The sequence below is a fragment of the Lissotriton helveticus genome, chromosome 9, assembly GCF_964261635.1.
Source record: "Lissotriton helveticus chromosome 9, aLisHel1.1, whole genome shotgun sequence".
Lineage (NCBI taxonomy): Eukaryota > Metazoa > Chordata > Amphibia > Caudata > Salamandridae > Lissotriton > Lissotriton helveticus.
Genome location: NC_136070.1, coordinates 1,191,800,211 through 1,191,827,845, shown reverse-complemented (window position 1 = coordinate 1,191,827,845; position 27,635 = coordinate 1,191,800,211). Strand labels below are relative to the sequence as shown.

The window sequence follows — 27,635 nt, the reverse complement described above, 5'->3', positions numbered from 1 at the left end:
ACAGGACCAACTAAATTGGGAAAATCTCTGCCCACCCCTCCTGATAGCTCTCGGACAGGTCTTTGTTGTGCGATATTAAAGCGCTGCTGGTAAGATGGGTATGAGGTGACACAGACGGGCCCCTCCCGACGAGTCACCGGAGATTTGCTAAAAGGTCTTGTTGTCCTACCCGGGGGATAAAAGAAACCCAGAGGGAGCGGTCTGATGCTATTATTTGACAGGTCTGAGGCATCCCAGAACAGCCTATGTGCGCTGTCGTAGTTGTTAAAATTTACAACAAGGCAGTCCCCTGGGATTGTTTTGGGATGGTGCCCCACCCAACTCACTCTCCTTGCCGCAATGACAGTGCGCAATGACAGTGCGTGTAATGTCTGTACCTCCAGTACTGAACTCTGCGCAGTATTCCCTGCCAAACCCATCAAGTCATTGCTTGTCTTCCCTTTGCCGGCCCTTAGTAGTGAGATCCCTGTGAAAACAGCCACCAGAGAGGCCGCCTCTGGGGGCAGATGCAAGAATTTTGTTCTATAAAGGGCCTCACTAGATACTTGATTATTGATGTGTACACCAGTTTTAGTGTGGATTGGGCCCCTCCACAATGCCCCCTTGAGCCTGGGTGTTCTCACATAAAATTTCCCTATGATTGGTTATAATATTACCACCTGTGTTGCTGGTAAAACCAGGTGGATGATTAACCAGCTTCTCATTCTGACTTGAATATTGTTTGAGAAGGGTATCAATTAGGCCCGCTACACATTCATTTAAAGTGTCCACTATGTCCTTTGCTACTGCTTCCAAAGCTGGTTCAAGTCTTTTTATAAAAAGTTCTGCCACAATATCACATACATTGTCTCTTAGAGTGGCAGCTTGGTGGGTAGGTTTCCCATGGACAAATTTCCTCTTGGCGCCCTTAGCATGAGATCTTCGTCTTCGCGTGATCGTAAGCAAGGGAGCTCGCGGGGTTACAATCATTCTAGGAGAGTGTGAAGGTGGGGGACTTAAGGGAGCAATCAGCGGGGCTACTGGACAGGGGGTATTAATGGTGACGATTGTAGGTTCTAATGGTACACGCTGTGTATGTTCAGGGGTGAATCCATGATGTGTAACAGAGGTGTTGTTAATGGATTCTAGACCAAGTTCCTTTTCGGCGTGAGCAATTTCCTTGGTTAAGACCTCCACCGCAGAAGTTAAGTATGAGATTATAGATTCTGATTTCCGTGGAATCTTGGCAACCTTACCTTCTTGGTCGCCTCGACATGTCTGTTTTCTCTTCCCCATGACAGATGGAAGAGGGGTGGCCCTACCCGACCTCTACTGACCCCTGATGGCCACAGATGGCCCGCCCTCTGCCCGGGCTCAGCCTGGTGACGCCCGCGCGCGTCCCGGAGGACTATGCCGGCTTTAAACGCCTCCTGGCGCTGCTGGCTGCGTGGGTTGGTTGGCGTCGCGCCACTGGGGCTGCCGGTAGTTGTGGTCCCGGGGCGGCGACGACGTGATGGCTGCCTCAGAATGACTCTCGGCGGTGGGGGCGTCTGGAGCAACTTGGTATTCCCTACAATGTTCTTTGTCCCCCACTCCACTGAGGACTGTGCCGGCTTTAAACGCCTCCTGGCGCTGCTGGCTGCGTGGGTTGGTCGGCGTCGCGCCGCTGGGGCTGCCGGGAGTTGTGGTCCCGGGGCGGCGACGACATGATGGCTGCCTCAGAATGACTCTCGGCGGTGGGGGCGTCTGGAGCAACCAGGTATGCCCCTACAATGTTCTTTGTCCCCCACTCCACTGAGGACTTTGCTGGCTTTAAACGCCTCCTGGCGCTGCTGGCTGCGTGGGTTGGTCGGCGTCGCGTCGTTGGGGCTGCCGGGAGTTGTGGTCCCGGGGCGGCGACAACGTGATGGCTGCCTCAGAATGACTCTCGGCGGTGGCGGCGTCTGGAGCAACCAGGTATGCCCCTACAATGTTCTTTGTTGATTTAAAAATCTGAGTGTGGTTGTACCATTTTTTTTGATTCAGGCCCGCCATAAATGGAATATGAACTGTACTAATTTCTTAAATGATTCCTTCTTATTGATTCATTTTGATTTCTGTTCATTTGTAATACACGATCAATCTTTCGACGCACAGAGATAAAGGTTTCATTGAGACTCATGTAATCCATACTAATATTATAAAGAGCGAGCCCAAACCTTTGAGCCGGGTAATCTCAGTAACCACAGCACCAATCACAACACCCAATAAAGCGTTGGAAAGGGCAGTTGCAGCAGAAGGACATAGGCTATGCAGACGGCCCCCATATATTTTTTTTTTTTTGCAGAGTTTTATATAGCGCAAACTTGACCCGAACTGAATCCGGTATCAGAGCGCTTTACATAGCACCAGCTACGTTACATGAGGACACACATTCATTTTTGTTAGGCACGGAGAGATTAAGTGATTTGTCCAGAATCACAGGATGTTTGGCGTCGTTACCAAGACTCTAACCCAGATCCCCAGGTCCAAGGTCGAGCGCCTTAGCCGTTAGGCCAACTCCTCTATACATTTAAAAAGTAAAAGAACCGTGCCAGCAAAGTAGTCCCTTGTGGGCGTGTCTGTGTTGTGCTGTGGGCGTGGGCGTGGGCTGGGGGCGTGACAAACGCTGGAGGCGTGTGCCCGCCCTTCATGCCATGTGAGTCGTACATTCAAGCGCCAATTACATTGCTGTGCAGCATCAAGGGGCACGCTGGGGGCGTGTGTCCGGCCTTCATGCCATGTGAACGCAATTGCGCCGCATTAAGGGGCACACTGGGGGTGTGAGAAACGCTGGGGGCGTGTGCTACGTTACGCCCTTCATGCCATGTGGGTCGTACATTAATTAGAAGATCGTCTGCTGTGGCCGTGTGCTGGGGGCGTGACAGACGCGTTCACCTGGAGGTCTGGTAAGTAACGTTACTGCAGCCTTTCCTGCACGCTGTTACTAAACTCTCTCATTCAGCGAAATTACACGCGCCTGCTACTATCAACCAGGGCTCTAGCCGGGCTCAGGCGGCGGATCAGTACACTAATTACACGCGCCTGATAACATCAACCAGTGCTGCAGCTGGGCCTCAAGCGGGGGAACACACGCCTGCTATTATTAAACAGGCCTGCATCTGGGCCTCAAGCAGGGGAACACGCAAATGAGCATGTCTGCGGGGACAATTACTGCAGCCTCTCCTACTCGCTGTCACTCAACTCTCTCATTAAAAGGATTTACCCGCAGCTAGTAACTCTCTCATTGAACGACATTACACGCGCCTGCTAACATCAACCAGGGCTGTAGCCGGGCTCAGGCGGCGGATCACTACACCAATTACACGCGCCTGCTAACCTCAACCAGGGCTGCAGCTGGGCCTTCTCCGTCCCTATTCTAATGAAACAAAAAATGTTGTCTACCGCGAGATTTTAAAATAAATTGCCCTTGCCAAATACACACATTACACACATTCTATTTCATACCCGGAAAACGTCGGGAAGGTCTGCTAGTTACAATAATAAACAGAGCAACATTGTCTTTAAAAATTTGTGTTTATTTGTTTAATCACAAGAATGTCCATTGCACTGTTGAATTTTTCTGTGTCACAGAACCTGAATTTCAAGTTCCAGTCCCGGTTCCAGTGGACGCTGTATTAAGTAAACCGTGCTCAATAAGGCAATGTTGGCGTTCTTTTCTTCTCTCTGATTTTTGCACTCCATATGCTGAAGGCCCGACAGGCAGTGCCAGGGGTCGCAGCTCCAGCCTTTGGTGACACTTAAATGTTGTTGTTCTTGAGCCATCTTGTTAGCTACCACAGACTGCTATTTTATGTGTTCATCGTCACCCACGACCCCAGTGGCATATATTCTAAACCCATAACGAAAACCTAAATACAGTTGCTAAGAAGCATTTGAGTAAGAATTTAGCAAGAGTGGTATGAAATCCAAAAGTAACCAGGAAAGTAGCTTTACTGCTGAGTTGCGATAGTCTCTGAATTTGGAAACGTATTTCTTGGAACTTCTTGAAACAGTTGACTAGAAGGTGCGACTGTAGCCCACAGAAAGAACAGCTATGCTTGAACTTGCCCGTTTGCAGGTTTGCTTTTTGTTAACCCAAGTATCTCCTTCTCCCTTTCAGTTTCAGACTTCTGATAGTTTGGTGGGCATGGTTGACCGGTCCTATCTCCCCTTTTTAAGCGTCATGCTTTGCAACAAGGCATTGACATCTGCCTATTTCTAGATAATTCAAGAGTAAGACGCTTTATTCCAATTGAATGCACTATACAATTCCTTCCTGTAGTTACACCCAAACTCTTTCTGAGCATAACAATTTGTTCAGGGAATAAGCAATTTGAGCACCTAGATGAGGTGACTAAACTAATATAACTGAACGATAGATGGTAAAAACCTTTATCCAGTTTGTTAAAGTTTCTTCGATCTTGAATTGAAACACTCTTTAAAGTCTTTTGTTGCCCCAATATGTTTATAAAAGATTAAGTGAAAAATCTTCACTAAGGCACCCCTGCATATCTTCTTCTTTGTCCCCCGAGATAACTGAATCTCTAGCGCATGCCTGGGTGAGAGTACGGAGCTGAGGTTACTGCAGTTTGAGTCTTCTCCTTTCTTTTGTTTTCCGCTTTCAAATTATCCAATACATTATTTTAGTTATTTCGGGTCCAGAGAAGATAAATCAACCATGGCAACAAAATTATTTTGTTGACTAAAGTCCTGTGAAAATTAATTAACATTGGAGATTGAAGCCAGATTGGAAGTTGTGGCGACCTGCAAGGACACCAAGCTCATTTTCGAAAGCACAATTACACCTTCAGAGGTCTTAGGCAAAATTATTGTCAGTACAGTGGGATCCTCGGAGGGGCTGCTAGCTGTGGCTGCATGCTCTTGGGACACATCTAAGGAGTTACCAGGAATAGCAACAGAGTTTTATGGTAGCCTTTTTTTTTTGCTGCTTTTTTTAACCTGGTTTTGTATGTGCTAAAAGTCGGCCTTAGGACCATGCCAGACGTCCTAAGACATTCCTTTCCTAGCTTGGACCAGCTCTTAGGAAGGGGTAGAAGGCGCAGGCTATGGGGCAGGAGGACCTAGAGGTGGCCTCTACAAGGCCAGCAACTCATCAATGTTATCCAACCAGCCAATTACTTGAGTATAATATTTTCCCTTTTCCCCTTTCTTTCCTTTTCGCTTATTTAGGTGCCATTAGGAAATATCACTAGTGCCATGTTTCCACATGAGCCACAGTTTGATTAGAGTCCGTGGTCTCTAGAAGCAGCTAGTCCATCTCTTTTTATGATTTAGTAACTACTGCCTAAAAACCTGTTTTTCTGTCGTTAGCAGAGAGTGATGAAGATGAGGAGAATGAGATGGAAGTGGAAGATCACGACAACAAGGATGCCGAAAAGCCCAACATTATCAACTTTGACACAAGTCTGCCAACTTCTCACACGGTATGTTTCCCTGGTTTTTGTACAAGCCGTTCTATTTGTGCATCACGTTTTGCACTATTTAGTGTTTCCTGGAACCTGAAAGAGAACTGCATATTGGTCCAGTACAGTTATAGAAGTTGAAGGTGCAATTAAGTCTGTCTATATGGGGCACAATACTGGAAAGATAGTAGGTGCTGCTGCATGTCAGACTAGTTCAAGTTCAGGCATTTATAAAGCGCACTACTCACCCAGAGGGTCTCAAGGCGCTAGAGGGAGGGGTTCATTGTTTATCGAATAGCCAAGTTTTCAGTTCTTTTCTGAAGGAGATGTGATTCTGAGTAAGGCGGAGGTGGGTGGGGAGTGAGTTCCAGGTTTTGGCAGCCAGGAAGGAGAAGGATCTGCCAACCATGGTGGTTTTTCGGATGCGCGGGACTGCGGCGAGGGCTTGAATGGATGATCTTAGTTGGCGGGTGGGATAGTAGAAGGACAGTCGGGAGTTGAGGCATTCTGGTCCTAGATTATAAAGGGCCTTGTGTGCGTGGGTAAGAAGGCGGAAAGTAATTCTTTTGTTGACGGGAAGCCAGTGGAGGTTTTTTAAGTGACCGGTGATGTGCTCTTGGCGCGGGATGTCTAATATGAGTCTCGCTGATGCGTTTTGGATGCGCTGGAGCTTTTTCTGCAATTTTGTTGTAATTCCGGCGTAGAGAGTGTTGCCATAGTCCAGTCGACTCGTGACCAGTGCATGGGTGACAGTCTTTCTTGTTTCGAGGGGGATCCAGCGGAAGATCTTTTTGAGAATGCGAAGGACGTTGAAGCAGGAGGACGATACGGCGTTGACTTGTCTGGACATTGAGAGAGAGGAGTCTAGAATGAAGCCAAGGTTACGTGCATGGTCAGTGGGTGTGGGCGCTGATCCTAAAGCGGAAGGCCACCAAGAGTCGTCCCAAGCTGAGGGGGAGGATCCAAGAATGAGCACCTCAGTTTTGTCTGAGTTGAGTTTTAAGCGGCTCTGTTTCATCCATTCGGCTACTTCTTTCATACCTTCATGAAGGTTGTCCTTGGCGGTGTTGGGGTCTTTGGTGAGGGAAAGTATCAGCTGGGTGTCGTCGGCGTAGGAGATGATGTTGAGGTTGTGTCTACGTGCGATGGAGGCGAGGGGACTCATGTAGACGTTGAAGAGGGTGGGACTGAGTGAGGAGCCTTGAGGTACGCCGCAGATGACTTCGGTGGGTTCTGAGTAGAAAGGGGGGAGTCGGACTCTCTGTGTTCTCCCGGCTAGGAACGAGATGATCCAGTCCAAGGCTTTTCCTTGTATGCCGATGTTGTTGAGGCGTTGTATGAGGGTGTTGTGACAGACAGTGTCGAAGGCGGCGGAGAGGTCGAGAAGAATGAGGGCCACTGTTTCACCGTTGTCCAGGAGTGCTCGGATGTCGTCGGTCGCCGCAATGAGGGCGGTCTCGGTCCTGTGTTTGGCTCGAAAGCCGTTCTGTGAGGGATCCAGGGAGTTGTTGGATTCAAGGAAGGCTGCGAGTTGGCTGTTGACGGCTTTCTCGATGACTTTGGCCGGGAAAGGGAGGAGGGAGATGGGTCGGTAGTTTTTCAGTTCTGAGGGGTCTGCTGTTGGTTTTTTCAGAAGGGCGCTGAGTTCGGCGTGTTTCCAAATTTCTGGAAAGGTGGCTGAGTTGAAGGAGCAGTTGATGACATTGCGGAGTTGGGGAGCGATGATGGAGTCAGCTTTGTTGAAGATGTAGTGGGGGCAGGGGTCAGAAGGTGAGCCAGAGTGGATTGAGTTCATGAGGCGAATGGTATCTTCAATGGTGATTGGGTTCCAGGAATTGAGGTAGTTAGTTGGAGGGGTGGGATCAGAAGGGGGTGGGGTGAGTTGGTCATTGGGAGTGTTCTTGAAGCTGTTGTGGATGTCGGCAATTTTGTTGTAGAAGAAGGAGGATAGCGCATTGCAGAGGTCTTGGGAGTTAGTGATGTCGTTGGATGCTGCGGGAGGGTTGGTGAATTCTTTGACGATATTGAAGAGTTCCTTGCTGTTATGAGAATTGTTGTCGAGACGGTCCTTAAATGCTGATTTCTTGGCGGATCGAATCAGTTGGTGGTGTTTGCGGGTGGCTGTCTTGAGGGAGGTCATGTTGTCTGAGGTTGGTTCTTTTCTCCAATTCTTCTCCAGGGTGCGGCATGTCTTCTTGGATTTTTTAAGGTCATCATTGAACCAGGGAGCCTTTTTGCTGAATGATTTCACCTGGTGTTTTTTCAGGGGTGCTAGTTCGTCCGCACTGTGTGTAATCCATTGCCTGAGGTTTGTGGCCGCTTGGTCTGGGTCCGTTGTTAGGGTGGGAGTGTTTTGGCTGAGGGATGCGAGGAGTTGGTCGGTGGTGATTTTGTTCCATTTTCTTCGGGGAATGGGTTGTGGACGGTTGTGGGTCAGGGTTGTTTTGTAGCTGAAGTGAACACAGCTGTGATCCGTCCAGTGGAGAGCTGTAGTGTGATCGAAGGAGATGTGCTTGCTGGAGGTGAAGATAGGGTTGAGCGTGTGTCCGGCTGTGTGAGTGGGGGTGTCAACAAGTTGTTTGAGTCCGAGATTGGACAGGTTGTCTAGAAGGGTGGTGGTGTTGTTGTCGAGAATGTTGTCAAGGTGGTAGTTGAGGTCTCCTAGAAGAATGTAGTTCTCGGAGGCGAGGGCGTGCGGGCTGACGAAGTCGGTGATGTCGTCGCTGAATTGAGATCGGGTGCCTGGGGGCCTGTAAATGAGGGTTCCTCTAAGGGTGGTCCTGGGGTCTGTGGTAAATAAATAATTAATTACCGGTACTATTTTTGAATACAGTGAATAAAACAGATAGCTCAATAAATAAGAGACAGGATTCGAGGTATCTTGAGTCTACAGGCTTTAATCAGGCATAAGGGACAGGAACAGGACAGCCTGCATGGGAATAGACGGATGGCAGCTGCCGGGAGCAGGGGCATAAGTGGGTTGGGGAAACTTTTAGTAACAGTGCACAGTATATATACTTAAACAAATACATTACATTCAATACAGTAGGCGTATCTCGTAGCAGTCGCGAAAGATAAGGACAAAATGATGTAACAAGAAGGCGTGTACAGGGCGTATACATAGACATGTGATGTAAACGTAACAGAAGTGTCATAAATGGGGCGGAAACATGGAGGGGGCTACCTGAGCAGCCGGGACCTTAAACCTAGTGGTGCGCGCAAACGGGCAATGACGTGTTACCAGGGAGAACTGGGGGCTATGACTTCTGCGCTAGAAGAGGAGACTAAAGTCTGCAGTGTCAGAACGACATGTACCTATATCATATCTGGTATCTGGTGTTTGGAGTACATGCTGATAGAATCCAAAAGTTATCAGGGCAAAGGCTACTTGACACTAAGACTGGTGCATGCATAATTCTACATATATTGCGTGTGCTAGGAATATTCTATGAATATTAATACAGTATTTCTCTTACATGGAGACAGGAAGGCTAGACCATGGCTGAAACTGTTGATGCGATTCAGTAGCTTAGGAATGCAGAGAAGGAGGGCTGGACTGATAACTAGAAGCATAACATACTCTTGGCAGACTGGCAGGCAGAGCCAGGCCGGGCCGGGCACTGTGAGGCAGGAAGTAAGTGAAGGGTCAGGGATGCAGGTGGGGGCTGTATCGCTCCTCGGAGAGGGTTCAGGAGACAGGAGCTGAAACTGGTGTCCGGGCCCTTTTGAGGCCTAGAAACGGGGACAATTCAATGAATTAACGTGCACACTGTAAAATGTGGCAACATAGGCCTAATACTCGTTGTTTTCACGAGAACTGGAAACTGGCATACTAGAGATAGACACAACTGTAATTGCGTCTTTAATCGATCAGAGGGGGGATACATGCATATCGATCATGCACATATAGCATAAGATGGGGAACACGTAGGCACATATAACATGGCAAAATTTACTTTTCCACATTCCCTCCTTGTGCCCTACGTTTCCATCAGGAAACATCAATATTCATGATACCATCTATCATTTCATATAGCATCATGTGCTCGTCTCGAATTGTCTTGGAACGGGATTTAGGACTAGGAATACAAGAGGTAGCACACATGCCGCAAATCGCAGGGCCACATTGTATACAGAGGCAGCAACTGAATATGATCATTACTGCAATACCTAGGAATGACAATACTTTCCATCCCCAGGCAGATATAATACTCCAGATCCAACCGGACCATGTCCAGGTGCCTGGATTCTGGTGTAACTGATGGGCAATTTTATGAAGTCTGGTTATAGCTGAATAAACAGACGGCGCGTTATTAGGAATGAAAATGCAGCAACTAGATCCGATGACTCTGCATGCTCCTCCTCTATCGGCCAGTATGACGTCAAGAACGAGACGATTTTGGAGCACGACAAATCTCATAGAAGATTGCTCTTCGGTTAAGTTACCTAGAGCAGAAGTAGTCTCATTCACTACTGCTTCAAGGTTTCTGGTTAACCTACGTATTAGCTTACTATTCTGGACAGGTCCTATAAAGAAGAAGAAACCTTTATTGAAGTCTTGATATTGTTCTAGAGTAGTTTCAGTTTGATCGACAATTGGGGACTCGATCTCCCTTCTATGTCTGACGTGTACTAGATGTGTGTTTCTGTGATAATCAGATGGGGCTAGAAAAACTGGTGGTAGTAGGAAGGCAATGTAACATGTTCCATCCCAATCGAGGGGCAGACGAACATATGCGGTCTGACCACAAACAAAATAAGAATGACGTGAGGCTTTGAAAATAGATTTCCCACTGTCACTATACTCGACAGTAGTAGTACAATCACTATGTCCTACATGTGCGGAACCATTCTTTCTGATACATAATTCGCCTTTGACTGGTAGTACTGAAATAGCAGGCAAATCTGGAGTAGTATCGGACTGAACATTCAGGACCATGAAATTCGAAGAATAATTACCTAAATCATACACTTCATTTTCAAGATCTAACCCTGTTCTATGGGAAAGACCTGGCTTGTCTGGGAAACATGTTCGATTCAGAAAGGACATATCAGTTGAGGATGACGTTAACGTGGACCATGCTCCACACGAACCATTATGTGAAAACGGATAAGGAAAGAGTGGCAGAACTCCCTTCGGTGTCTGGAAAGGGGGGAGTCGACCACACACCCAACAATTAGTGGCATTGCTGGTCTGGTGTGAATAGTGCAACATTCGGATGAATGTATTATTACGCATAGCAAGACGATAGGATAGCTCGTGAGGAGGCAGATCACTAAATGTGTGCTCTACTGTAGCATTAGAAAACATATGTACATGTGAAATTGGAAAACATAAATGTAAAGCATAACTTGTGCATGTAACCATAAGACTCAAAAATAACAAGAAAAATAGTACGATAATACATCTTTTAGAGTTTTGACTAACTCCCTCACTGTGTGGGTCTGTCTCATACATGTCAGGAACCTGTCTAACCGTTTCACCAGAGAGGGACTTAGACAATTAAACTGGCTGACTTATTTTACTAGACCTTAGCTTATCTCTATACTCCTGCTGCGGAGTTTCCTCTAACAGGGGAAGCTTGAGTTCAGAGTCTGTTTTTAGGCAGTCTTTAGGAATAAGGCAGTCCTTAACATAAGTCTTTTGTCGTAATCCATGGAACTTCTTGATATGACTGGTGTGGACCCACCCCTTCCGGCCCTCTAGCTTGACCGCGGTCCTTGTTGTCAACAACACCATTCGAGGCTCTTTCCACCGGGGCTCCAGCGGACTTGAACGATCAAAATTGCGGATCAAGACATGTTCTCCCGGAACGACTTCATGCGGTTTCACCTCGGTGTTGTCTGGAAATGCAGCGGCAACCTGTGAACGACAAGAGTGTAGGGCAGACATCAAGGAAGCTAGGTAATCTGTCAGCATATTACTGGAAACGTCTGTAATACTACGGGGTCTAGGTGTACCCCACATGTTTGGAGGACGGCCGAATACGACCTCATACGGGGACAGACCTGATCTGGAATGTGCAACCATCCTCATATAGAATAGAGCGACTGGCAGAGCTACGAGCCAGTCTACACCTTTTTTCTCTACATACTTTAGCAATTCGGATTTTCAAAGTCTGATTATGTCTCTCTACGAGACCGGCTGCTTCAGGATGGCGTACACAATGGAACTTCCACTGGTACCCTAACAGAAGGGAAACATGTTTCATGAGCTCGGATGAGAATGGCTGGCCGTTATCTGAATACACGACCCTAGGGAGTCCATAGCGGGGAAAGAACTCACGAACCAACTGCCTGGCAGTGGTCGCAGCTGTGTGAACTGGATATGCTTCTGTCCACCTGGACAAAGCGCATACAACTACGAGGACATACTTGAAACCTCGACATCGCTCCATCTGAATATAATCCATCTGGAGGACCTCAAAAGGGTGGTCAGGAGGTTGGAATCCACCTTGTTCCACCGGGACACTTTTACCTGGATTGAACTGACAACATATCATACAGGTACGGACTTTCTGCTTGGCTGCAGCTCGTAAATGTTTGTTGAACCAAAGGTTCTGAATACTGTCTAACATAGCTTTTTCTCCTAGATGTGCTGGACTATGTGCGGTATTAATAATGACTTGAACCATAGAGTCGGGGAGAAACCATGTGGCTTTTCCCTTCGTCAACCATCCTTGATCTGTCTGGACCCCTCCTTGTTCGGACCATTTCTTGATTTCTTCGGGAGTAGCATGTAACTGTATGTCTATGACATCTTGTGTAGGGGCCTTAACTGTCATACATGTAGTCTGATCTGGAGTGAGTGTCTGTGTCGTGTTAACTGGAATGTCTGGAGTCTGAGCTGTAAGCTTGGCTGTTCGATCTGCTAGATCGTTACCTTGGGAAATGATGTCAGTGACTTTCGTATGTGCCTTGCACTTCATAATGGCGATAGCTGTCGGTAAATGTATTGCATCTAACAGAGCTTGAATGAGAAGACCATGCTGAATCTTCGTTCCATGAGAAGTCATGAAACCTCGTTCTTGCCAGAGCACTCCGAAGTCGTGTACGACTCCGAATGCATAACGTGAATCTGTGTATATGTTTACTTTCTGGTTCTTGGCATGTATGCAGGCTTGGGTCAGAGCGACTAGCTCTGCTGCTTGAGCAGACAGGATGTCAATACGATGTGTTTCTATAACTTCGGTTTCAGTAGTCACTGCATACGCGGCTACTAGTTCTCCTGTACTTGTTCTCATACATGAACCATCCACATAAAGTGTCAGGTCTGGATTAGGTAATGCAATATCTGTCAAATCTTGTCTTGGCTTAGTCATGGTGTTAACAACTTCCACACAGTCATGTGCGGCAGGATTTGAAGTAACTGACGGTAACAGTGTAGCAGGATTTAGAATGTTGCAGCGTCTGATTTCTATGTGTGGCTGAAACAATGTCAGTTCATAACCTGTTAAACGTGCAATTGTCAAATGCTGAGTCTGGGTTCTGTTTAAAAGAACTTCCACGGAGTGTGGAACTTGTACTGTCAGGGGATGTCCTAACACTATGGAATCACTTTGTCTGATAGCTAGAGCTGTGGCTGCAACTGACTTGAGGCACGCAGGCAGAGCCTGGGCCACTGGATCTAATGTGCTCGAAAAATAAGCACAGGGCTTGTATTGTCCTGCTTGATCTTGTGTAAGAACAGATAATGCAGTACCATCACGTTCTGTGACAAAAAGTGTAAAAGGCTTACTGTAGTTCGGTGTTGCTAGAACAGGTGCTTGGCATAAGGCTTTCTTTAACTCATTAAAAACAAGAGTATGTTCCTGGGTCCAAGGGAGGACAGTCGATACGGCTGCCTCCTGTGTCGTTAACTGTATCAGTGGTTTAGCTAGAAATGCATACTGGGGAATCCATTGTCTGCAGTAAGAAGTGAGGCCGATAAAAGCTCGTACCTCCTTCTGTGTCTTGGGCTGTGGAAGACGTGCTATTAACTGGATACGGTCAGGTGTCAACTGCCTACCCCACTTGGACAGTAAGTGTCCCAAGTAGAGCACTTGCTGGACACAGAATTGTAATTTGGAAGGGGACACCTTGTGCCCCATCTCGGCCAGAAAATACAGGACTGTAAGTGACGCACGCTCGCAGTCACGTTCAGAACGGGCTGTGATCAGTAGATCATCGACATACTGGAGCAGGGCAGTGTCAGTTGGCATGTGAATATTGTCTAGTTGTCTCTTAAGTGCTTGACTGTAAATACTAGGACTTTCTGTGAAACCTTGAGGAGCTCGTGTGAATTTATAGCTTCTTCCATTTAAACAGAAACCGAAAAGGTACTGGCTGTCTGGAGGAATGGGGACACTGAAAAATGCGTTCTTGAGATCGATAACTGTGAAGAACGTAGCTTCAGAATCAATGGCTGTCAATAGGGATGAAATATCTGGGACTACTGGGTACTGAGGTATGATACATTTATTAAGCTCTCGAAGGTCAATCACTAATCGATATACTGGAGGTGCATTTGGATCAGTACGTTTCAGGACTGGAATGATAGGAGAATTACATACATTGGAGTCCGTTTCTACAACCACTCCTTGAGCAATAAGTTCGTCAATAATTTTGGATAAGGCTGCTACAGCCTCAGGTGGCAATCTGTACTGTCTGATTCGTGGCAAAACTACACCTTGTTTCAGAGTCACACGATGGGGTGTGATATGCATACAACCTACATCAGTTGGACCTTGCGCCCATAAATGCTGTGGTACATTCAATAATCTTGGATCAAAATCACGTAATACATAATGACCTTTGAAGTCTCTCAAAAACAAGCGGACCCCCTCTGGGGAACAACAAATTACTGCTCCTAATTCTTTCAATGTCTTAATGCCTAACAAATTTTCTGGACATGATTTCGTGAGTAACAAATCAGTAGTTCGGGACAATGGACCAACTTCTAGAGTAACTGGTTTCGATATTTCATTAACAATCGGCTTTCCTGAAAATCCAAGGGAAACATTTCTAGAGCCTGAGAGCGGAGCCCCTGGAACCTCGTCATGACTGATAGTAGTCCTACTTGCCCCTGTATCAATCAGAAACTTTCTGTCTTTCCCTAATACTTGACTGTGTACATAGGGACCCTCTTGATCTACAGGTATCTCGATGAGAGGCAAGCCTACCTCCCTCTCTAGGCTGTTTCATGAATACGGCTGATAATCTGGATATTCTGTCTGGGCATACTGGTACATCTGCTGTGTAACATGCTGTGTTGCAGCGATAGGCTGCGGTGCTGGAACTGTCTGTTGTGCATTCTGTGGTGACTGAGAAGTCTGTGAAACTTGTTCTTGTCTAGGCGGACGTGGTCTTTCTTTAGTCTTACCAGTAGCTATGTTGTGTTTCAGAACTGCACACTCGTTTATAAAATGACCTGGCTGTTTACAGTAGTTGCATGTCCCTTTAACGGGAGCTGCAGGATGACTGGCTTGATTCGGAGCCCTCTTCTGACTGTCTTGTGGAACAGATTGTGCAACTAATACTTTCATTTTCGTGTCTTTCATACGTCTCCTTTCATGTTCTTGCTCTTCCCTGATTCTATTCTGGTGATACTGGAGCATTTGTAACATTTGTGACGGAGTATTAGCTTGCCAGGTACTTTCGACTTTCAATACTCGATTTTTAACTTGTGGACTTGAGTTCTCGACTAGTTTGGTAACAAAAAGATGAGGGTACGATTCACTACTTGTTTTCAGACCACTGTTTATAATAAAACATTTTTCGAATCTAGAATAAAAATCACTAGTGTCTTCATCTTGTTTCTGTTTACAAGCTGAGATGGCATCCCAATCTTCCTTTTTCGTGGCTAGTAATCTTGGCAAAACTTGTATCAATAGCTCGGGCAAATCTTTACATTTCTCCCCAAGACCGGTACCTGGTACTCGTAAATTGTCTTCAGCTTCTAGAGCTGTCCAATCAATCTTTTTCTCTCCCACCTCCCATTCTTTTTCTTTGAGTTTTTCATATACCCCTGCGGGCAACAGGACCTTTTAACATTTTAATGATATCAGGATACGTGTATTCTCCCATACGGAGCATGTCTTTTAATTCACGATGGAACCCTGCTGGATCTTTATCGTGACAGGGAATTAACTTTTTCATCTCTAAGAGTTCCATCTTGGTGATGGGGGTGTAAACAAATACTCGTTCTAGATCACCACCCGTTCCTCTAACTGGGTGTACTTCTCGTAACGGATTCTGTCTATCTATATAGAATGATTTACTTTCTGGGGGTGAGACGTGAACAAAATGCGGATTCAAAAACGTTCGATATTTGTGGCGCTGTTCTAGAATGATACTAATTAAATCAGTACCTAGACCTCCATCTGTACTGGAGTAACTCGTTCAAAACATCATGTAGTGGACCTGGATCAGAATGCTGTCCCTCATACAGTGTAATGAGGTGCTGGATCATATACATACCCACCAGTCGCTGCTCGGCTGGGGGCAGTTTCAGAAACATTTGTGCCACTATTTTATCTGGAAAAGTGGTAGAATCAGTAATCCATCGGACTGCTGATCGGGCTAGTTCTTGTTCATGCATTGTACTAAGCTCACTATAGCCTATTCGTGATTTCAAAATGTGATCGGTAGCTTGGAATACTTGCTCAAGAGAACCTTGTTCTGGTACGGGAGGAGGGAAAACTTTTTTGTCATCTAGGCGTGAATGTCGGTCGGGAAGTCTAGTTCTACCTACATACGCTATTCTGGAGGGATTCTCGTCGTCTACCTCTTCATTATCAGAGTTGTCTTCTTTCTCGGTTACTTGTGTTGCTTCTCGTTTCTCGTGTAACTTTATTATTTCCCTACGGATTTTCTTGTACATACTCTCTATACAGTTCTGTGTCTTGTGTCTTCCCTCGGTTATATGGTCACTCCACCTGGTCAAGACTTTCATTTCTTCTGGATCTTTATCCGGATAATCTTGTTCTCTTATTAAACAATTAATTAAAAACTTTAAAAGCATAAGCTGAATCTCAACTTTTCTTTGAATCATGGCGTCGCGAACACTTTCTGGATCCACTCCTGTACGGATAAAACGATATATTCTGTCTAGATATTCTTTCATATTGGGCAGGGTGTCCAAATATTCGGTCACCCGTCTTAAACGTAATGAGTATTGGGCAGGGTGTCCAAATATTCGGTCACCCGTCTTAAACGTAATGAGTATATGACCATATTACCATCGCCTGAAACTGGATCATAACGACATTCGGTAAGTGCTCGCTTGATATCTGTAAATGTTTGAGCTTTTGGCGTACGCTGTAACGCTCGTTCATGTAGCTCAAGTAGCGTCATACGTCTGTGTTGAGGCGGGGTTCCAGGAGGACTTCCCCCCCGCGGCTCCTAAACTAGAATCGTCGATGGGTATTGTACGGGCTGGCAGAGTGACTGATGTAGCGGGCACATGTACTGTGGGCTGGACCGGGGTGTCGTAACAGATGCTGTAACGGGTGCCCCGGTGGCTGGAGGAACAGGAATTACATTATTTACGGGAGCAGGCGGAACAGGATTTGCATATTCTGGGACTGTATCGTCCAAATAGGACGAGAGAAAAATATCAGCTGCGATCGGTTTATGACGTAGCTTAATCGGAACTAATGGCGGCGGAAAATTACATGGTGCTTCCGGGGTTGCTTTTGGCAAGCCCTCGGCAAGAAGAGGATACATACCCTTAATAAGGGCATTTCTCTGTCTGTCTGACTGTTCTGCTTTAACTCGTTCACCTACTTCGATTAATTCCCTTTCTTGGGCTCTTTCTGAGGATTCCCTACTTAATTCTGTTTTTCTGATTTCTTTTTCGGTTCTTCTATGAGATTCTTTGCGCCATAACTCGATGGCATCTTTCTGGGACTGTCTGGCTTTCTTTTTCCATAATGCTTCTTCTACTCGCATGATGCACTCGGCATCCCATGTACCTGACATGGGCCATCTATATTTCTCTTCTAACTCCTTGGTATAATCCACCCATAAGTCTAGATATAATATGGCACTTAAGCCATGCTTATGATACATAAAATGACCTGGACTGTCCCTAGGCGGGACAGGAACTGCTTCCTCTAGTAACCCTTTTCGGGTCTTTAACTGACGTAACTTGGAAAATAGAGGCATTGTCTATGCTGGAATTCGAACACAATACAATACACGATGAACACAATAATGACTGGAAAAACAAATCATTCATACCACGACATTGAAAACACATTAAATAACATTTAGAATAACAGTTCGGACAGAAATATTACCTGGTATACTGAAAACAGAGACATGAATTTCTCGAGAACGAAACTTACTAGAATTACCAGATGCACTGCTAAACAGTACGAAACATACCGGTCCCATAAAGAGACACGTCCGGACCCGCATCCACCTGGGTGGACACTTCGGATTGGATCTGCGTACCCAAACCCACGGACCAGAGACAAATTAATTGACCCTGTCTAGATACTACCCCAGCAACGGTACTCACCAGGCAGCAAGAACGGAAGGCCTCGGACTGGACTGGACTGCTACGACGACGGACTACGAACTTCGGACTTCAGTTACAGGTGGGCCTCCGGATACCTCGGACCTTGGACTCTCGGCTTGGGCTCTGGTCGGGACTCGCCGTGTTCCTCACCGCCTCGTCTGGATGCTGGACCGCAACCTCCGTCTCCTCCGTGGGCCTGAGGGATACTTGAAGCAGAAATATCTGCACGTGCACGGTATGGTTCCGTCACGGCTGCAGAGGATCAGGGGGCCTGCGTGGCTTCGCCGGCGTGTGGGGAAAGGGCAAGTCCCTATTCGGGCGCCATTATGTGGTAAATAAATAATTAATTAATTACCGGTACTATTTTTGAATACAGTGAATAAAACAGATACCTCGAATCCTGTCTCTTATTTATTGAGCTATCTTGAGTCTACAGGCTTTAATCAGGCATAAGGGACAGGAACAGGACAGCCTGCATGGGAATAGACGGATGCTGCGGGAGGGTTGGTGAATTCTTTGACGATATTGAAGAGTTCCTTGCTGTTATGAGAATTGTTGTCGAGACGGTCCTTAAATGCTGATTTCTTGGCGGATCGAATCAGTTGGTGGTGTTTGCGGGTGGCTGTCTTGAGGGAGGTCATGTTGTCTGAGGTTGGTTCTTTTCTCCAATTCTTCTCCAGGGTGCGGCATGTCTTCTTGGATTTTTTAAGGTCATCATTGAACCAGGGAGCCTTTTTGCTGAATGATTTCACCTGGTGTTTTTTCAGGGGTGCTAGTTCGTCCGCACTGTGTGTAATCCATTGCCTGAGGTTTGTGGCCGCTTGGTCTGGGTCCGTTGTTAGGGTGGGAGTGTTTTGGCTGAGGGATGCGAGGAGTTGGTCGGTGGTGATTTTGTTCCATTTTCTTCGGGGAATGGGTTGTGGACGGTTGTGGGTCAGGGTTGTTTTGTAGCTGAAGTGAACACAGCTGTGATCCGTCCAGTGGAGAGCTGTAGTGTGATCGAAGGAGATGTGCTTGCTGGAGGTGAAGATAGGGTCGAGCGTGTGTCCGGCTGTGTGAGTGGGGGTGTCAACAAGTTGTTTGAGTCCGAGATTGGACAGGTTGTCTAGAAGGGTGGTGGTGTTGTTGTCGAGAATGTTGTCAAGGTGGTAGTTGAGGTCTCCTAGAAGAATGTAGTTCTCGGAGGCGAGGGCGTGCGGGCTGACGAAGTCGGTGATGTCGTCGCTGAATTGAGATCGGGTGCCTGGGGGCCTGTAAATGAGGGTTCCTCTAAGGGTGGTCCTGGGGTCTGTGGTAAATAAATAATTAATTACCGGTACTATTTTTGAATACAGTGAATAAAACAGATAGCTCAATAAATAAGAGACAGGATTCGAGGTATCTTGAGTCTACAGGCTTTAATCAGGCATAAGGGACAGGAACAGGACAGCCTGCATGGGAATAGACGGATGGCAGCTGCCGGGAGCAGGGGCATAAGTGGGTTGGGGAAACTTTTAGTAACAGAGCACAGTATATATACTTAAACAAATACATTACATTCAATACAGTAGGCGTATCTCGTAGCAGTCGCGAAAGATAAGGACAAAATGATGTAACAAGAAGGCGTGTACAGGGCGTATACATAGACATGTGATGTAAACGTAACAGAAGTGTCATAAATGGGGCGGAAACATGGAGGGGGCTACCTGAGCAGCCGGGACCTTAAACCTAGTGGTGCGCGCAAACGGGCAATGACGTGTTACCAGGGTGAACTGGGGGCTATGACTTCTGCGCTAGAAGAGGAGACTAAAGTCTGCAGTATCAGAACGACATGTACCTATATCATATCTGGTATCTGGTGTTTGGAGTACATGTTGATAGAATCCAAAAGTTATCAGGGCAAAGGCTACTTGACACTAAGACTGGTGCATGCATAATTCTACATATATTGCGTGTGCTAGGAATATTCTATGAATATTAATACAGTATTTCTCTTACATGGAGACAGGAAGGCTAGACCATGGCTGAAACTGTTGATGCGATTCAGTAGCTTAGGAATGCAGAGAAGGAGGGCTGGACTGATAACTAGAAGCATAACATACTCTTGGCAGATTGGCAGGCAGAGCCAGGCCGGGCCGGGCACTGTGAGGCAGGAAGTAAGTGAAGGGTCAGGGATGCAGGTGGGGGCTGTATCGCTCCTCGGAGAGGGTTCAGGAGACAGGAGCTGAAACTGGTGTCCGGGCCCTTTTGAGGCCTAGAAACGGGGACAATTCAATGAATTAACGTGCACACTGTAAAATGTGGCAACATAGGCCTAATACTCGTTGTTTTCACGAGAACTGGAAACTGGCATACTAGAGATAGACACAACTGTAATTGCGTCTTTAATCGATCAGAGGGGGGATACATGCATATCGATCATGCACATATAGCATAAGATGGGGAACACGTAGGCACATATAACATGGCAAAATTTACTTTTCCACAGGTCGGTGTGGATCTGAAATTGGAGGTGTTCGGCGGTTGCAAGATTGTCGTCAGAGCTGGTTGTAATTTTGATGGTGTTTCTATGGACGATGGCGATGCCTCCTCCAGTTTTTTTAATGGTGCGGTCTTTTCGAATGATCTTGTAAGTGTCCGGTATGGCTATGGCGATGTCGGGGGTAGAAGATGCGTTCATCCAAGTTTCAATGAGGAAGGCGATGTCAGGTGACACAGTGTCGATTAGGTCCCAGAGTTCGGTTGCGTGTCTGTGGACCGAGCGGGTGTTCAGTAGGATGCATTTCAAGTCGTTGGGTTCGGAGTTGAGTGTGGAGGAAGTGTGTTTGGTGAGGGTCCTGAAGCAGTTGAACTTACAGGAGAGGCAGGAGAATGGGCCGTGGGTACGTCCTGGGGTAGCTACGCAGCATAGTGGGGTGCGTCCGGCGTTGAAGGCGAGGAGAGTAGCGGCATCATAAGTTACTCTGGGGGGTTGGGAGCGGCATAGGGCAGGGGGTCTGGCGCTGGTCGCGGTCCAGGCGCGGACGGGCGCAGACGGGCTTACCTTTGGCGCACAAGGGGCGCGTCCGCTGCGCGAGGATGTCTCTGTCATAAAAGGGCGGTGAGGGGCGAGGGATGAGCAGCTGGGAGGCGGGTGCGTGGTGGAGGGGGCGTGCTCCGGGGCCAACAACAACAACAGCAATGGCGGCTGGGGCGGAAGCGCCGACCGTGTTGGTGAGATAGATGAAATAATCACACAAAACTGAAGTTGCACAGATAATGCAGGCGCGTTACACAAATAATGCAGGAAAACAGTGTAAGCAGTTCAAAACACTGAAAACAATGCAGGCGCGGGCACACGAATCTCAATACAGGCAATGCAGCAAGATATTAATAAATAAAAGATGCAGGCACGGACAATCGCTGCGAGAGCAGCAGAGCAGCGCAAACGATACTCAGCTGGGAAGGCAGGAGAGAGCAGGGGCAGGAGGGAGCGACCGCAGCTGACGGAGTCAGGAGGGTCACAGCGCTTCGGTGTTCTAAGAGGGAGGCTAGTTACTAAGTGGGAGGGATGAGCAGCTGGGAGGCGGGTGCGTGGTGGAGGGGGCGTGCTCCGGGGCCAACAACAACAACAGCAATGGCGGCTGGGGCGGAAGCGCCGACCGTGTTGGTGAGATAGATGTACTAAAAGCAACCTTGAGTTGCAAGGGGTTTGAGTGCTGTATGAGGGAATGGTGCGCATTATAATTTTAACAGCTATTTATTCTGGGTAGATTGACAGCCACGGACTTGCCCCACAAAGTTTTTCATTACACCACATTGTCGGGTGGCTCACTGAGTTAAGCACTCTCCTGGTCCTAGCTCTCACCTCTAGGTAACATGATGAAATCACTTCGGTCATGACTCAACCCATGATCCTTCTGAGTTAGAAAATGTTCACTGTTAAAATGGACCATTGAATTATCTTATACGGGCCATTTACACCTTGTGGGCTTCATTTATAGGTGAAACCTGTTTACACTATCTGATGTAGGAATTATTATGATTCCCAACCCTTAAAATCTGATTTGCCCTTAACAGTGACCCCTCTAATAAAATGCACTCTGTCATTAGTTATTTTTAACACTTTTGTTTATGGGGTCACGCCTTTGACAATCCAACACAATTCGTGCTCCCATAATAGATTTAGCCCATCCTGGGATGTTCTTTGCTCCAGGCTGTAGGATGGAACACTATTATGAAGAGTGCTACCATAGTGGGTGAGGGTTCCATGTCCTAACGCTGGGCAGATTGGTAACATTCCCCTTCGGTTGTGTTACTATACTCTGTATAACTGGCCAGGTGGAGTGAACTGTTTCTTTCATACCATTGTATCATAAACTTGGATTGGTCTTGGCTGTGAAGAAACGTTGTTAAAGAAACAAGAGTATAATTTATACAAAAGTTAACTTTAAAAAATGCATGTTCATTTACCTTGGTAGGCATGCGTTTAAATTGTGTTTCCCCACTTCTGTTATTTGTTAGATTTTTAGTTTGAAAACCTTACTAACAAGCCTTCTGATTAACAAACTATGAATCAATCTTTCCACCCAGATTTTAATTATTAAAACAAATCAGAGCCTTCATTTCTTTCCTAGCAAAAAGGAAAGCCCAAAACCTATGTCTTTCCCCCTTGCACCCATTTCATCTGGAGTCTAGCTGGGCATATAACTCCATCTTGAGAAAAAATTATATATCTTACCAGTGAACAGTAGGACATGTAGCAGATAATTTCAGTAGGTTGTCTGGTTCTGCATCACATTTATCATGCAGAATTAAATAAAAAAGAACTTTGATCCTATTCAGGTAGAAACATCTTTTTTGTAGAATGTGCAGAAGGTTATGGATTGCGTTTCAGATTGTAAATTCCATGCAGTTTGCAGTGGCCTCAAACAGCGTAATTTGACAAATTGGTTATAGGAGTATGCACCATTGCCCTTAATAGTAGTGTGCTGTTATACATTGTCTCAGAAGTGTCCTATTCAGTTTACAACAGTGGTCCTCATCACCAGTGTGTTGTTTCATACTCAACAGCCTGCTAACAGTTTGATCTTATGTTCCTGCTGGTGTCGTCATCCGTAGCACATGTTTGAGACCCTCAAGCTTACTAAGGTCCGGAGAGGGCACTCCAGTCACTGTAGCATAGCCCCTTGATGACTTGCTCTATTGTCGTTCAACCTTCTCTTCTAGTGTCTTTGCAGGAGTAGGACAGTGTCACTATTCTGTTTGTTGACCTGTAAGGCCTGTGAGTTCGTATAGTACTGTCATCGTAAATTATTTTCAGTATTGTTGCTCGCAGCACTGATTCCTATAAGTCCTGGTTAGCTCTTAAGTAATTCAGTTTTTTAAAGTGTGACTATTTTTTCCTCAGTATTTAGGATCTGACATGGAGGAGTTCCATGGCAGGACCGTGCATGATGAAGACAGCTGCCAAACGATTCCGGTGCTCCCTCACGTCATGGTGATGCTCATCCCTGGGCAGACATTGCCGCTCCAGCTTTTCCGCCCGCAGGAGGTCAGCATGGTGCGCAATTTGATACAGAGAGATCGGACATTTGCGGTCCTTGCATACAGGTAATCAATGTGGATGTAGTGCAGTGCTTCTACAAGGACCGTGACGTGGCATGACTGAATGCTGCCTGGTGGCTGCACGTATATGGGGTCCATACAGGAGAAGATGCTGCGTAAGATCTGGGCTAGTATGAAGAGGATAGATGCTGAAAACTCATTTTTGCTCTCTGTGAAGACATTCCAAGGATGCTGTGCTTGTATTTTCTCTTGTCTGTGCTTTTTATTAAAATTCTTGTCCATGTATACAAAAAAAAGCAGAATACACTGGAAGTGGTGCCTCATTTATCCATATTCATAAGTATTGGCACGATATACTTGTGAGCTAATGTTAGTGAGATATTTATGTGTGGTTAAAATAGACTGTGGAATATGTGCATATATTCTATTGCATTAGGATGTTCTATGTAGCACCAGGTTTCACCTTATGTCCATTTTGTAGCATTGAGCGCATTTTATGATCGTGAGTGATAACCTGGGCTTCAATAGTGGGGCATCCAGTCCAATGTGTTCAAAGGGCATTCTCACAATATTGTTCCGTTTGATGTTCCGGCCCTTCGTAGCTGCTGTGAATTTGATTTAACATGTAATTGAGGAAGAATTAATTAAATAGCACACTGTCCAGCTTCGCCTTGATGTGCTGCCCTGCAGGTTCTGAGAAGTCTTAGGAGGGGGCTGTCTTTGAAGGTGATTACATCATGAACCTTCAATCAATCACGGCATTTGTAAAGCGCACTACATACCCGCAAGGGTCTCAAGGCGCTGGGGAGGGGCGGTTAAGAGGGGCTGCTACTGATCGAAGAGCCAGGTCTTGAGGAGTCTTCAGAAGGTCTGCCGCAGGCGAATGGGGAGGGTGTTCCATGTCTTAGCGGCGAGGTGGGAGGATGATCTGCCACCGGCGGTCACTCTTCGGATGCGGGGGATGGTGGCGAGGGCGCAGTCTGCGGAGCGGAGCTGGCGGGTGAGGTACGCTGGTCCGGTGTTGTGGAGTGCATTGTGTGCGTGGGTGAGGAGTTTGAAGGTTATCCTCTTGTTGACAGGGAGCCAGTGCAGGTTTCTCAGGTGGGGTGTGATGTGGCTGCGGCGAGGGATGTCGAGTATCAGGCGTGCAGAGGCGTTCTAGATGCGTTGAAGCAGTTTCAGGAGTTTTGCCGGGGCTCCTGCGTAGTGTGTTTCCGTAGTCCAGCCTACTGCTGACGAGGGCCTGGGTAACTGTCCTCCTTGTTTCGGTGGGGATCCACTTGAGGATCCTGTGAAGCATGCGAAGGGTGTTGAAGCAGGAGGAGGAGACGGTGTTGACCTGCTTCGTCATGGAGAGGGTGGAGTCGAGGATGATCCCTAGGTTCCGTGCGTGGTTGGTGGGTGTTGGGAGTGTTCCTAGTGCAGTCGGCCACCAGGAGTTGTCCTTGGCTGAGGGGCTGGATCCGAGGATGAGGACCTCAGTCTTGTCCGAGTACAGCTTCAGTCGGCTGTTCCTCATCCAGTCGGTGATGGCCTTCATTCCTTCGTGGAGGTTGGTTTTGGCGGTGTGGGGGTCCTTGGTGAGGGAGAGGATTAGCTGGGTGTCGTCGGCGTAGGAGATGATGTTGAGGTCGTGCCGTCGTGCGATGTGGACGAGCCGTGCCATGTAGACGTTGAACAACGTTGGGCTGAGGGATGAGCCTTGGGGTACGCCGCAGATCTCGGTGGCTTCGGAGTGGAAGGGGGGAAGTTGGACGCTCTGTGTTCTGCCGGAGAGGAAGGAGGAGGTCCAGTCCAGGGCCTTCTCTTGGATTCCGGCAGCGTAGAGGCAGTGGCAGACCGTGTCGAAGGCAGCTGATATGTCCAGGAGGATGAGGGCCGCGGTTCTCCGTTGTCTAGCAGGGTCCTGATGTAAATGTAAATGTACAGGAATTTATATAGCGCAAATCACCAAGCGGTTTCTAAGCGCTTGCTTAGGAAACCCGTCCTGGTATTCCCCTGTGAGATAACCCCGGCAGGGTATTCGCAAGGTGAAAGCCAGGCATCCCGCCGCGAGGGGCCGTTGTGGAGATTAAGCAAGCTATTGCCCAGAGTCGCAGAGTGTGAACCCATGAATCGAGTAGGCACCGGAGCGAGAATTGTCGAGTCCGTGGACATTTTAGGACTCAAGACCCCGCCGAGCCGGGAATTGAACCCTGGTCCCGGGCTGACCTCTGCTTCCAGGTCTGCCTCCTCTAACCAGTGAGCCACACTTCTTCTCCTGATGTCATCGGTGGCGGTGATGAGGGCAGTTTCGGTGCTATGATTGCTGCGGGACCCGGCCTGGGATGAGCCAAGGATGCTGTTGTCCTCGAGGAAGCTGGTCAGTTGTTTGTTGACAGCTTTTCGATGATCTTCGCCAGGACCGGGAGCAGGAAAATGGGTTCGGAAGTTCTTGAGGTCCTTGGGGTCCGCCTTGGGTTTCTTTATTTTTATTATTATTATTTTTTTTTGATAAACCTTTATTTGTACAGAAAGGATATACAAATCTGGGCCCACAACCAGACCGGCCGGCCACGACAGAGCAGTCAAGAAATGCAGAAGGAAAATATACCGAATCAATCATAATGGAGCGCAATCAATACAGTCCAAAAAAGGGGAGGGGGGGGGGGGGATCTGGACGGCCCACAAACAGGAACAAAGAAGGTTAATTTTTATATTATTACGATAAGGAGTATAACAGGCTCGTTTACAGCATAAATGAATCCGGGTTCCCAAAGCAAACCATTGGCTACAAGAAAACTAAAGGGCAGCAATGCGGAGGAGTGTGACTACAGTATACATCAGTACGAAAACAGATGCGGTTAACCCAAATCAATATTCAATTAGACTCATCTTATGCACATCCACCACCCAGTAGTACATCAGAAACAGAACAAAGGAACCGGAATATTGACATCACTAGAACTAACCCGTCATACTAACCTTTGGGAGAGAAAAAAGGAGGAGGGGAGGGGAAGGAAGAGGGGAAAAAGAAAAATACAGAGTGAAAGAGAAGAACGCCGCGCCGAACCAAGCACCCCGTAGCAAGGACACAGAAAAGAGCAGGAATATTAGCAACGAGGAGGGGGATGGGAGTCGCCATTGAAAAGCAGCGTAGCCACAAGAAGGAGAGCAGCGACGATACAGACCCCATCCCAATCAAGAGAAAGAAGAGGAATAAAGAGACAAAAAGAAGGGCATGAAGACAGAAAGAAGTAGGAGGGAGGAGTAAAGGAGCAGAGACAAAACAGTCGGCCTCAGCCCTCCGCCCAACCATACAATCGTAACACGTTTAAACGAAAACGACACAATCTCGAGCGTCATAGAACTTACAAGGGGGTCACCCACAGCACTATATATACGGGAAACTTCGCCACGGATCTGTACATCAGCAATCCACCGGGAGCAATGTATCTCACCCCAGGCCCTTCTTAGCTACAATTACCACCCACCACATGACAGCGGGAAGTGAGCAACTCGGTGCGGGGCAATCGCACGAATGAAAATAATTCCGATAAAGACGTAGGCCAGGGAGGTCAATCCATAGGCAAGAGAACAAAAGTCCGGGTATGCAGTTCAAGTGTCCCAACAATGTTAACAAGGGCAGTAAAAGACAGGAGTTCAGTCTCGCCGTTCGGGAAAGCGGGGGTTCCCCTGCAGTACAGAAACACGACCTCATCAAGGCAAAGATATGTAGCAGTCCACCATGCTTCTCGGGCACTCGGATAGGATCGGACCCCAGCACGATATCCAGGTCCGCCGTCTTGAGGATATCCACGGCCTAGTTCGACGGCCGCCATTTTGTAGATTCAGCCTCGTCACCCCCCTCCGCGACTCTCAGATCAGTCTCACAGATGCGGACCCCCTCAGGATCAAAGGGGGTCCCACTAATGGCAGCCTTGGTGCAGAAAGGAGAGCCGCCAAAGTCGGGGTTCCGCCTGTACTATCGCTGGCGTGTCTGACGAACAGAGCCCGGGCGCGAGGCTCCGGGGTGGATGGACGGAGCAGCGGCGGGGGGACCCCTTCACACGATCAGCCCTCAGAGCACCGCGCCCCGCACCAGCCTCACGGCCGCCAAGGCAAGCCCGGATCAGGACCACCGGGATGCTCGCACAACGGCTTCTCGCCAGTGGCTCACTCTCTCGGCCGGGGCCGACGTT

The 27,635-nt window shown here is 47.4% G+C and overlaps 1 protein-coding gene across 2 annotated transcripts in view; it reads left to right on the top strand.

Annotated features, from left to right (window-relative positions):
* Nucleotides 1-27,635, top strand: part of CRBN (cereblon) — a 112,808-nt gene that overhangs the window by 16,032 nt on the left and 69,141 nt on the right. The window contains exons 2-3 of one of the 2 annotated variants that reach the window (XM_078661659.1): nt 5,335-5,444; nt 23,297-23,499. In XM_078661659.1, the coding sequence (XP_078517785.1) occupies nt 5,335-5,444; nt 23,297-23,499 (313 nt within the window). Of the gene's footprint in view, nt 1-5,331; nt 5,445-23,296; nt 23,500-27,635 lie in introns of both variants that reach the window. The other variant, XM_078661658.1, reaches the window with a different exon arrangement.